The sequence below is a fragment of the Primulina eburnea genome, chromosome 1, assembly GCF_022965805.1.
Source record: "Primulina eburnea isolate SZY01 chromosome 1, ASM2296580v1, whole genome shotgun sequence".
Taxonomy (NCBI): domain Eukaryota; kingdom Viridiplantae; phylum Streptophyta; class Magnoliopsida; order Lamiales; family Gesneriaceae; genus Primulina; species Primulina eburnea.
The window spans coordinates 8,628,672-8,640,291 of NC_133101.1; the positions used below are offsets into that span (position 1 = coordinate 8,628,672).

At 32.8% G+C, this 11,620-nt stretch overlaps 2 protein-coding genes across 5 annotated transcripts; one reads left to right on the forward strand and one right to left on the reverse strand.

The window, feature by feature from the left end:
* Positions 1-228: 228 nt before the first annotated feature.
* On the reverse strand, positions 229-4,868 carry LOC140826265 (spermine synthase-like). 4 transcript variants are annotated; one of them, XM_073188481.1, is made up of 12 exons: positions 4,688-4,868; positions 3,988-4,021; positions 3,602-3,828; positions 2,963-3,007; positions 2,509-2,585; positions 2,290-2,412; positions 1,632-1,736; positions 1,467-1,545; positions 1,301-1,372; positions 948-1,143; positions 736-865; positions 229-413 (listed from the first exon to the last, which is right to left on the reverse strand). In XM_073188481.1, the coding sequence occupies exons 3-12, from the start codon at positions 3,795-3,797 to the stop codon at positions 351-353; spliced, it is 1,086 nt and encodes a 361-aa protein (XP_073044582.1). In that variant the 5' UTR covers positions 3,798-3,828; positions 3,988-4,021; positions 4,688-4,868; the 3' UTR covers positions 229-350. The 4 variants fall into 4 exon arrangements, with proteins under 4 accessions (XP_073044582.1, XP_073044573.1, XP_073044598.1 ...); XM_073188472.1 differs by lacking the exon at positions 3,988-4,021; XM_073188497.1 differs by lacking the exon at positions 3,988-4,021 and having other exon boundaries at positions 1,473-1,545; positions 4,688-4,867.
* A 2,352-nt stretch (positions 4,869-7,220) lies between these two features.
* On the forward strand, positions 7,221-7,824 carry LOC140803440 (uncharacterized). The gene is made up of 2 exons (XM_073159321.1): positions 7,221-7,233; positions 7,352-7,824. Exons 1-2 carry the CDS (start codon positions 7,221-7,223, stop codon positions 7,822-7,824), a joined length of 486 nt encoding a protein of 161 aa, XP_073015422.1.
* The last annotated feature ends 3,796 nt before the right edge of the window (positions 7,825-11,620 follow it).

Sequence of the window (11,620 nt, forward strand, 5' to 3'; positions counted from 1 at the left end):
TTTTTGCTCAAGTACGGAAACCATTTTGAATTTTTATTTATGTAATTAGTTAATAATCGACTGACTGACTTCAATTGGTTGCGAGTGTCGAGACACACCATCATATATGTATACATCAAACTCGAGCCAAATATAGAGTAAAGTGATATTTAATAATAACCAAATAGAGAAAGTCCATTACTACGACAAACTACACGAGGAAGAATCCGCGTTACATGTATGCTCATCCTGCACATCTTTGGCAAACTCAGAATTACTAGGAAGCAACCTGATACACGATGTACTTGCGCGAAATCGCCATCCACACTCCAAAATATGCATATAGAAATCTATTTATAGGTGGACTTGTTTCAATGAAGAGCTGCCACCTCCCGCTTCACGAAAGAGGGCAAGGCAAAGGCAGCTTCATGAATCTGTCGAATCAACATAGGCAAATCGTAAGCAAGTCTATTTCATGGTTTCTGCGTATATGCAATCAATCTCTATGTTTTTTCTATGTATGTGAGGATGATAAAGGAAGAACAAAAACTACATTAAAGGTGCACAAGAATCAAATCAAGCCAAATATCGCCCACTGGTTAATATTCGAGACACAGCTCAAATTTTATAGAGCCGTGTTGTTTGAGGTGGTTCAGAAACCTGTCATTTCCCTCCCCGAGTAGGATATCCTAATGAAATCGAATGGTTGATAAAAATAAACTGGTGATGCACGATGAGAACAGAATAGAAGATAACCTCTGTGTTGTAAAACTTGAGTTCTCTCCTAAACTCAAGAGCACCCCGCAGCTTCTCGATAGGGTTAATAGGGTGAACAAAATCAACAGGTGGCCCTTCCGTAGAGCATAAAAGAAACCCTATAACTCCACTGTCGAACCATAAACGAAAAATATGTAGGACATGAAAAGTTATTATACCAATTAATCATTTTGGTGTAGAGAGCATCTTACCTTGGATATGTAGGAACACTAGCCCACGCATAGTGAACAGAACCCTTGAATATTTCGCGACAAATATAAATAATATCATTGATTAGATGCGTATGGAGCCACATACTCTCCGCCATGTTACAGAGTACACCGCCAGGCCTTAATGCTCGACCAATGTTCTTAAAAAATGGTTTCTCCACCAGCTCCTGAGCCGGACCTGTAATTATAAATCAAATTTTTCAAAAAAAGTGTGACGAATAAGATATATCACAATCAAAGGCGATAGGCCCAAGATTCACTCGAGATCGAACCAACAGTAACAACTGACAGGTATACATCATTTTAATAGGTTCACTAATTATCAGTGCACATACCCACGGGGTCAGATGAATCGACAATAATTGCGTCATATTTCCCTTCAGGTGCTTGCTTTAAAAATTCAATAGCTGCCAGTGTTACAAGCAAAAAATATATATATAAATAAAACATAAACAATTTAGTATGTGAACTTATTTCAAAATATTCCGCAGGAGATGATACATGTACCATCACCAACATGAAGGCATACACGAGGGTCCTCAAAACCGATAGCCAACTCTGGAAAGAACTCCTTGCTTACCTGTAATACAGACTGAAACTTGACAACCCTAACAAAACGCGGATTCAAGAGAATTGTTTAATAACTGTCACAAAATAATCACTGACATCTATGACCATCTGATCTATCTCACAAATATCGATCAACTCCACGGAGCTGTGACGACAAATTTCCCTAAGAACTCCACCATCACCACCACCAACTACCAGAACCTGAAATCATACGAACAGCAGCCAGAGGCATGAATGGAAAGTGTGTTACATTAAGTGGAATGGGACCATATGCAGAAGAAAGCATTTCACCTCTCCATTACAGGGCACACAGTACTTTGGGACAAAAAACTTCGCAGTCAAAATACCATTGTTGGTAAATAAAAAAAATACAGATTTTAATATAAATCGCATGGCATTCCAGCTCATTCAGAATCTATAAAAGCTCGAAAGACAAAAGTCACTGCATGGAAGTATAGGCAGTGAACATCTAAGATTATCACTAGCTTATAAGCAGCCAGGAAAGAATTAAAGACAGCAAGACACTATACTCAACCACTTGAATTTTGAAGCTAACAAATGATGATTTTAAAAGAACTGAAACTATAGTCTAACACTGAGGACAAGATTTATATCAGTTTAGATATGAGGACCACATAATCTGTTATCAACAGAAAAATTAGTAGGAGTTCGGCTGATTCTCAAAAGTCTGAAGTAAAAAAGATGTAATGAAGCGGGGCATAGTACAAAATGGACAAACAGAATCAAGAAATACATTTTTGGGGGATTCAATAGAGCAAAGGGGGAGATGGGCTATCATCTCCTGGTAAGCACATTCATCTTTCTCTGTCAGCTGAAGAATGCCGTCCAGCACAAGTACTCTCCCATATGCCGAGGACTGGAAAAACATAATAGGACAAGCTTAGAACTCATAGGGATGAGAAATTTCCCCACATATAAATGATCTGATATTCTACATTTGAAGATGCCAAACCTGGAAAACCAGAACCTCCTGGTATTTAGACTTCTCCTGAAACAAAATCTTCTCCACCTTCAGGGAATGTGCTTCTCCTGCAATGAGTAATGACACATTTAATAATAATTAATTTTGCGCTGTAAACATTGGAATATAAGTAAAGATGATTGAATTTCACAAGTACCCAAATTTATGAATTATAGACATTTTATTTGGGCATGACTTGAATTTTATTTCATACAGTTATATTCCATTCCTTAATCCTTCGCTGCATATAAGTTTAGGGAACCTAAATCAAGAGCATCCATCCAAAATCATGAAATGGCACTTAAGTTTGCCACTTTGACAAAAATTCTTAGAGCCAAACTCGCAACATCAAAAAAACTAAGTGTATGACTGCATTTCTTGTTGTAAAATGAGATGCAAATCCATTCTATCAATTTAAAAAAGAGCAAGAATGTAGGAAATATACCTGGCCACATTGGATTGTTGAAATACACCTGCTTGCCAGATTTATCTGTTAATGTCCATGAAATAAAATCACATTAATAACCTACATACATAACCAAGCACACAATCCACTTCCTCCAGTGGGGAGCCAGGGGGTAGTGATCATGATAGGAAGGCAAAATAAAATCTCTAAAAATTCATAAAGGCTCACGCCGTATTTATGTGTATGTATTATTCATAAAATCAAACAATGTTTTGCAAAAATTTAAATAGGTGGAGGGACTTGCCAGCCCTCTTACTCCACCAGGCCCCTTTTTTGTGTATGTATTATTCATATAAATCAAATAAAGTTTTGCACAAATTTGAAGGGTTGGAGGGACTTGCCAGCCAGCCCTCTTACTCCACCAGGCCCCTTTTTTGTGTATGTATTATTCATATAAATCAAATAAAGTTTTGCACAAATTTGAAGGGTTGGAGGGACTTGCCAGCCAGCCCTCTTACTCCACCAGGCCCCTTTTTTGTCTTATGTATTAGTCATAAAATCAAACAATATTTTGCAAAAATTTTATGGGGTGGAGGGACCTGCCAGCCCTCCTATCACTGCACCAGGCCGCTCTTTCAAAAAGAAAAAAAAAAAGAGAATGGATCATAGGGAAAATACCGGAGGACGGCTGTGTTTCAGATAACCATCCAGAAACAACAGTCGAATGGGACTTGGAACCAAGCTCGGGTTGGGATGCTTTAGCTTTTAAGCAACATGCTGGGATAAGAATGGCCTTGCCCGAGCCATTGTTGCTACTCTCCCACCCATCCATGGTCCTCTGGCAGTCCAAATCTTTTAATTCGTCGCCCTCCATGAATTACCCTTTTCTCCTGTGGATCCAGTCTCTGTCACAAACATCATACCCATGTAAAATATTACCACACAAACTTTCACAAAACCCAAAAAACACATGTATAAACCAATAATGTGATACTGCTACAGAAAGAAGCATATGCAATTATGCATAATTACAGAACAATCCTAAGGAAAAAGGCCAAGTTTACCAGAAGAACCTGACGGCACGTTCTTGGAATCGGTCTTGGTTAATGTAATAGGTCGTGAAAATGAAAACAAATACATTAAGAATATAAAAATATGGGAAATTGTAAAAGGAAATTAAAGAAAGGCAACGAAAGAGTAACAATTACAAGTTTCTTTATACATGAAGAATAATCTTGACAGCATTTCAAACGTAAGAAAAGTATGCCAAAAAAAGCTGCGTGGCTCTCAAGCTGCTAAAAGTTCACAAAAATGGCATTTTTAACAAAGAAGTAATCAAATGGAAAATTCTGCTTCCACGAACGGTTCGAATTTTATTTCTATCCAAAAATAATCTCAAAGCTAAACAACACAAAAAGCGCAATCCCACCGACCATTGTTGTATTTCTTCAAGGTCAAAAAAGCGTTCTATTCGCCAAAAGATCACACTTTTTTAGACAACGTGAAGAAATCGACAGGTGGCGCAATGTTTTCTGTACTCGAATCTCTCACACGAAAGCAGCTTTCAAGGTTTAATGAAAAAAACCGGACAAGAGAGAAAATTTTAAAATAAATAAACTTTAGAGCTTCTATAAATATTGTCTTATTTAAAAAATCGACAAACTCAAAACTTCCAAACATAAAATCAAAAACGAAAAACCCATTTGCGGACAGATTACATGCATGGAAAGAAGACACAAAACCCAGAAAGAAGTGCATACAGACCAGTAATTCAGGGTGCCGATACAATTTGCGTAGAAAAGACGAAAACACGGTCGCTTCCAATAACAAATCGAGATGCGAAGAATTACAGCGGAGAGAGACTGAAATCTTTTCAGTCTTTTTCTTCTCCGGATTAAATTAGAGGGTCTTGTGTCGAGATATTGCGTTAATGGGGGAAATATATATATAGGAAAAAAGACATAGGGTTAATGGGGAAATATATAGAAAGGGAATTTCAAAATAATTCTTTTATTATTATTATTATCATGAGTAGGTCTCTTGTGAGACGGTCTTATGAATATTATCTGTCATACGGGTCAACCCTACCGATATTCACAATAAAAAATAATGCTCTTAGCATAAAAAGTAATATTTTTCATAGATGACCCAAATAAGAGATTCGTCTCACAAAATACGATCCGTGAAACCGTCTCACACAAGTTTTTACTTATTACCATTACGAATTTTTTAAAAATTATCCGTAACTTTAGACATTTATTTGATTAACGTGCTTTACATACTATTATGTTAATTCATATATTTATTTTGTAGAATATTGGTCGTGGATTTCGTCGTCAACCAAAAAAAAAATAAACAAACAAAACAAAGGACAAAATAAAATTTCGGAGATTTGGCCAAGTAAATGACTATAATATTTAATAGAATAGATGTGTTGTGAGATACTCTCACAAATTTTATTCGTTAAACGGATCGATATGATTTATATCCGAAGTTAAAAGTAATATTTTTTTACATACATAATAACAATTTTTATAGATCATATCTAAGATCGTATAGTAGATCTGTCTCATACATTGAAATGTGTAATGATAATAGTGTAATTAATATATGTCTATTTGATATAACCTAGATTTAAAATTACTTGAATAATATTAAATAAATTAATGAGTTACATCGAGTCAATCACTAATAACACGGGACTAAATCCTTAAATCTAGTTGGTGTTATATCTTATGTTCCAATTACTCACGATTTCCAACAAAATTGAAATAGTGTAATTAATATATGTCTCTTTGATTTAACCTACATTTACAATCACATTTCACAATAATAAAGATTGATTTTGCGAATAAAAATGAAAAAAATAAGTTTATATTCGGATGGAATATTTTAGTTAGAAGAAGAAATTATATTTGAGAAATTTATTTAAAAAATTAATTTTAATATTTCCCGTCTTAGGAGTATTTAAAATCCATCTCAAATGCTCAACTACCATTGTATTATTTTATATTTGGAATGAATGACTTTTAGATTTGAGGGAAAGATTTCAAAGACAACTACATTTTAGAGGATTTTGAATTTATGTTTGGATTGATGAATTTGAAATTCATAAACTATCAAGAGAATGTTTTTTGTGAGACGGTCTCACGAATGTTTATCTGTGAGACGTATCAACTCTACCGATATTCACAATAAAAAGTAATATTTTTCATGGATGGCCCAAATAAGATATCTATCTCACAAAATACGACTCGTGAAACCATCTCACACATGTTTTTGCCAATTGATAAAAGATAAATTCGAAATTCAGTCAACATAAATTAATTCAAGTTGCGTTTGGTTGGGAGAATTTTGAAGGTATTTAGGGGGGTGTATTCAACTTTGGAAATTTAATTACTTTTATTGACTTTTGTAGAGTTTAAAAGTCTAGAGGTATTGAACATAGACTTTTATAAACTCTATAAAAGTTTCGTGGTATCCAAATTAGATTTTTCTAGAGTCATGAAAAGTATAGTGGTATTCAAACTTGACTTTTTAAAAATCTATAAAAATCTATAGGTATCCAATATTTCCATAGATTTATAATGATTCTAATATAATTCTCTATGTATAACTCTTAAAACTCTATGTACAACTATAAAAACTCAAAAATTGTCTTCTACTCACCCTAAAGATTTTGGTAGACTTTTAATAGAATAAAAAACAACGTTTTCTCATTCTCACCCATATATTACTCTTTTTCACTCAAAAGACGGTGTTTTCTCCTCTCTAAAGACAAATCGAGAGTTTCTCCAAATTTCAAAGGTATGAATCTTTTCTTGAATCGTTATTGATTTGATAAAAAAATATATTATGATTTCTATATATTCAAATCATGGTGAGTTGATGGATTTTCCACGAATCTGAGAGAAAAAAAGATGGCGCCATTTGAAAGAACACTTGAAAATGTATCACCCCATCTGTATACTAGAACGACAAAGATTGGAAAAGATATGAGAAGCTTTTTGGTCGTTGGTATACTAATTTCTTGGAGGGAAATAACGTCGGGGCCACTGGACCTGGTTTTCTCTCTTCTCAATAATTCTTAACGATTGTTATTACGAATGGAAAAATAAAATGGGATTCATATATTATAGTTCGTCTTATGTTAGGATATTTTATATTTCAAATAATTATGTGAAATTTTGATATTAACAATTTTTATGTCATATCACTTGATAGTAACAATTTTTATGTCCTATCAGTTTTTGAATGATAGTAACAATTTTTATGTCCTATATTTCAATCTTAGCGGATGATTTCACAAGGTATGTTTTTTGTTCTATATGTTATACATCTAAAAATTTTGTAATTTTTCAAGATTATACATGTTATTCATTAGTTATTTGATTCTACAAATAATGTTCGATAGGTAAATTTTTTTAGTGGATTGTAGATATGCAAATCGACGTCAATTCTTAGCTCTTTTTAGAGGTGTTCGTTATCATCTCCAAGAATTCACTGGCCAAGGTCGTCACCCTGAAGATGCAAAAGAGTTGTTCAATATTCGTCATGCCTCTTTGAGAAACGTCATTGAAAGGATATTCGGTATATTTAAATCGCGGTTCAAAATATTCAAAACTGGTCCTCCATTTCCATATACAACACAGGCGGAGCTTGTATTGGCTTGTGTCGGATTGCACAATTTTCTTCGAAAAGAGTGTCTGTCTGATGAATTTCCAGTTGAACCAGAGAATGAAGTTCCACAACCTTCATCAGAACAAGTTTACGAGGATAACAACTTTGATCAAATATTTGGCACTGAAGAACAACAACGAGCAAATGCAAATGCATGGAGAGATACTATAGCAAACAGAATGTGGAGTGACGTTGATCATATTCACAATAACGAACCTTAGATTTTTTCATAAAAAACTGCCTAAAATTTATCAAATTTCATAATGTTTTGATTAGCTATTTATCTATATTGATTAAATTTATTTATATATGCTTATAAATTAAAATTTTATTGATTAAATTTATTTATATATACATTTCACATCATTTCGGATATCGGAAATCCCCCACAAATCCAAATATCAACCTCAAGCAAACAATCAAATTAATTTAAAATTCATGATTTCAAATACTTCTATCTAAATGTATTTTAAAGGGTTTTGACTTCTATTATTAATTTTTAAAAACTGTGCATTGATTTTGGCGGAATGAGGTATCATCAATACTAGTCACCGAGACACACACGTTATGTATGCATTACGCAGATAATAAATATTCAAACATAATATTTTATACAATAACAATACCAAACTCTTTCAAAATCTTCTCTAATTTATTAATTTAATTTTGAGACAAACATAAGCTTTTTCATCCACAATAAGACATGTATTCTCGATTTCCGATTTTTTTTTTTTAAAAAAATGAAAATGTGTGGACATTTCTCATGAGAAGTTACATTTAAATAAACAAAAGATGTATATTTTGAAGTAAATAAAATATCGAAACATAACATCATAATTGTTTTTTATAGAGAACTCGAGTTAAATTAAAATAGTAAGATAATTTGTATATATTTTATATCAAGCACAAAATATAACAATTAAGTAAATATGTATACCTTAACACAAACAATTTAAAATTGAAAAAGTAGAATTGTAAATGATAATAAGATATTTTGGTAGAGTATGAATATTCGATTCTCCTACCAATATTGAGACGATGATATAAATTGAACACACGATGAGACGAAGATAAAGATGAAGCGACCTACCCCGAATCGGACCAATGATCGTCCTCCGTCGTTGTCTTTGAAGTACATATCTGGTTAGTATCTCATTCTACATGTCAACTTTTTCAAAAGGAGACGTTACGGGAAAATGAATTTTACACGAGGTATATATGCATTCATATAATAATATATAAATATTAAGATACAAATTAATTTAATTATTGGAAATGAAATCAATGAGATATATAGATTGGTATTTTGAAATAAAGTGGGATAAAAATTAATTTAAAAAACTGAGAATTAAAATTTAGTATTTAATAAAATGAGATTTGCAAAGCGGTTGGAAAAAATAAAAGAAGAAGTTCAGAAGTGAAGTGGGAAATGACTTGCAAATTCGACTTGGATTTGTGGACTAACAAGTGGGTTAGTGAGATTTTCGAATTTGATTCGGGTTTGTGAATTTCTAAAGTTACGGAAATTACTTTTATGTTTTTCTTGTTAAATATAATGGTGTTTTATTATTAGAGAAGACAATTAAGGCTCGTCACTTAATTGATCGGAAATGGATCATGTGTTATGCACGACGCTGCCGTTGAATCGGTTGAACCTTGTGTGAGATCCACATGATCTAATCCTACCTCCGACTTAGCATCAACGTTGTTCTATCACGACATATTTTTTAAGTTTTTCTTTTTGTGCTTTCACTAGTTTTCAACAATATAATTTTTATCCAAACAAAAATAATAATAAAAAGAATTTATTATGTCATTATTAATTAGAAAACAACGTTGCACCCACACACAGAAAATTAAACAAAAGTAGTTGTTGTGTCACCTCGAGTTTATATACTTTCGAGTAGGTTTTTAAGAGATTGTCTCGTGAATTTATATTTATAAAACGGATTGACATGATATATATCTATCATTAAATATAATATTGTTCACATAAAAAAAAATTATTAGTTAGGTTCGGTTGAAGATATGTCTCATAAAATTGACCTGTAATATGATTTCACAAGAATTTTCATTTTTTTGAAAACATATTTTTAGCTGACTTTTTTAATATTATATTCATTAATTTATTGATATCTGAAATTTTATCATATGGGATAATTTATGCCTATATTTTAATTGGTTAGTAGATAGGATTCGATTATTTTAATAATACAATCTGATCAAATCTTAGTTATGATTTTATGTACTGATTATCATGTTGGTGTATCGTGTTCTCGCACTCAAGACGCAGCGGAAATTTAAAATTTTTGTTTTTGGACGTCGTGTGTTTAGAAACATTCATAGGGCGTTTAGAATTATACTTTTGCATTCTAAACGCTGGACTCCAAACTATTCCGAATATTACGTGGAGATAGCTCTTCTTATAAATCCCTACGAACGGCTCTTCAACCTGATCGCTTAATTGGGTCCACGATCGAAGATTGTTTTCTTTGTTTGGTTTGCATTAGAAAATCCAAACTATTTGTGTGTTGAGAATGTAATCACCAAATTCACAAAATCTGGAGACGATGCGTTGCGGTGTGGAAGAGCACTTGATGGCAGAAAAATTCCCTTGAAAATTTTCAAGATGGCCATGGTTGTTTGGTGGAATTGGGAAGGATTTTGTTTTATTTTGTGCAAGAGAACAACAACCTTGCATTAAGCCTCTTATGGTGTATATATAGAGTGAGACCCATAATCTAATTTGGATTCCTTCTCTCACAACTCTAATAATTTCATTATATTTAAACTTCCATATAATTAATATATAATGTATTTATTAACATTTAATAATACATGATATAATAATATCATATACTCATATTTTATATCACTATATAAAATATATATGTACATTAATTAAATTAAATAACAATTAATTAATTTATAAATTAACTCCTGGGTTAATTTAATTCTAGACTCTTCTAGAACATATATGAGAATTTGTGCATGTTAGCGGTTAGCATTACTAGCATAATCATTTAATTAGTAAATTCTAAATTCACAAAAAATGATTTCGAATTCATTATAACACTGATCGATGATCCGAGAGCGCCGATGTACCAAGGATACAAATTTTGTTCATATAATAAAAATCGAAATTTTTGAAAATCAAATTTTTTTTTACAAAATTTGGAACTTACCATATATGACAGTTACTATATTTGGCAGCTGCCAGTTAGTTTTAGTGAACTCTTCCACAAAATAGGCAGTTTCACTCTCCTTCTTTATTAACAATCATGTTAACTTCCATTTATTTCATTCTATAGAATCAGCTCATAAACTACTTTATAAGATTCATGTTTGATCTCAATCAAACTATAGTCGTCAAATTCCAACTTTCTCTTTGAAATTTGACTATTTCCAGAGGAACACAGAATTCGATACTTGTGTAACCCTCAATGGTTCATAGATACAGCTAGTTGTGGGTTCACATATTCATGTGATTCAGAATAAAATTTATTTTTATTCGGGTTTATCCCAGTTAGTCTAATTCTTTTCAGCAACACCTTGATCAAGAATGTCAGAACTCATTTCTGATTGCACCCATCAGATCATTGTAAGAGTGTCTAGTAGCATCGCCTCATTATCCCCTAGGTATCATTGATAGTGCTTGCAAGAATCTTTAGTCGTGGTTAGAGTACAGTACGGTCTCTTCAACACATATATCTCAATCGAATCTGCAACCATTGGTATATCGAGAGTTGCATATAAATTCGATAACGATGCGATTTACCTTTGAGTACTAATGGTGTCATGGTATGTGCAACTAAAAACGCATTTTCCCAAAGCATATTTCTTGTTCTGGCCAGAGACTCCTTGCACTATTAACTCATCAGATCACATAGGATATCTTCACCCGTAGACAAACGGTGAATCTCCGACTAAAATGTATTTGCTATACGTATTTCGAAACTATACCCAACCTCGCCACCTGATAACCCTCGATAGAGTCGGTAAACAGATCAAAGTGCA

Bases quoted from the DNA above. Each gene is read 5' to 3' on its own strand.
- LOC140826265 (XM_073188472.1), bottom strand. From the start codon at position 3,797: ATGGAGGGCGACGAATTAAAAGATTTGGACTGCCAGAGGACCATGGAT. The intron at 2,586-2,962 runs GTATATTTCCTA...TACTCATTGCAG, and splicing joins CAACAATCCAATGTGGCCAG to GAGAAGCACATTCCCTGAAG. The intron at 2,413-2,508 runs GTTTGGCATCTT...ATGTTTTTCCAG, and splicing joins AGGAGGTTCTGGTTTTCCAG to TCCTCGGCATATGGGAGAGT.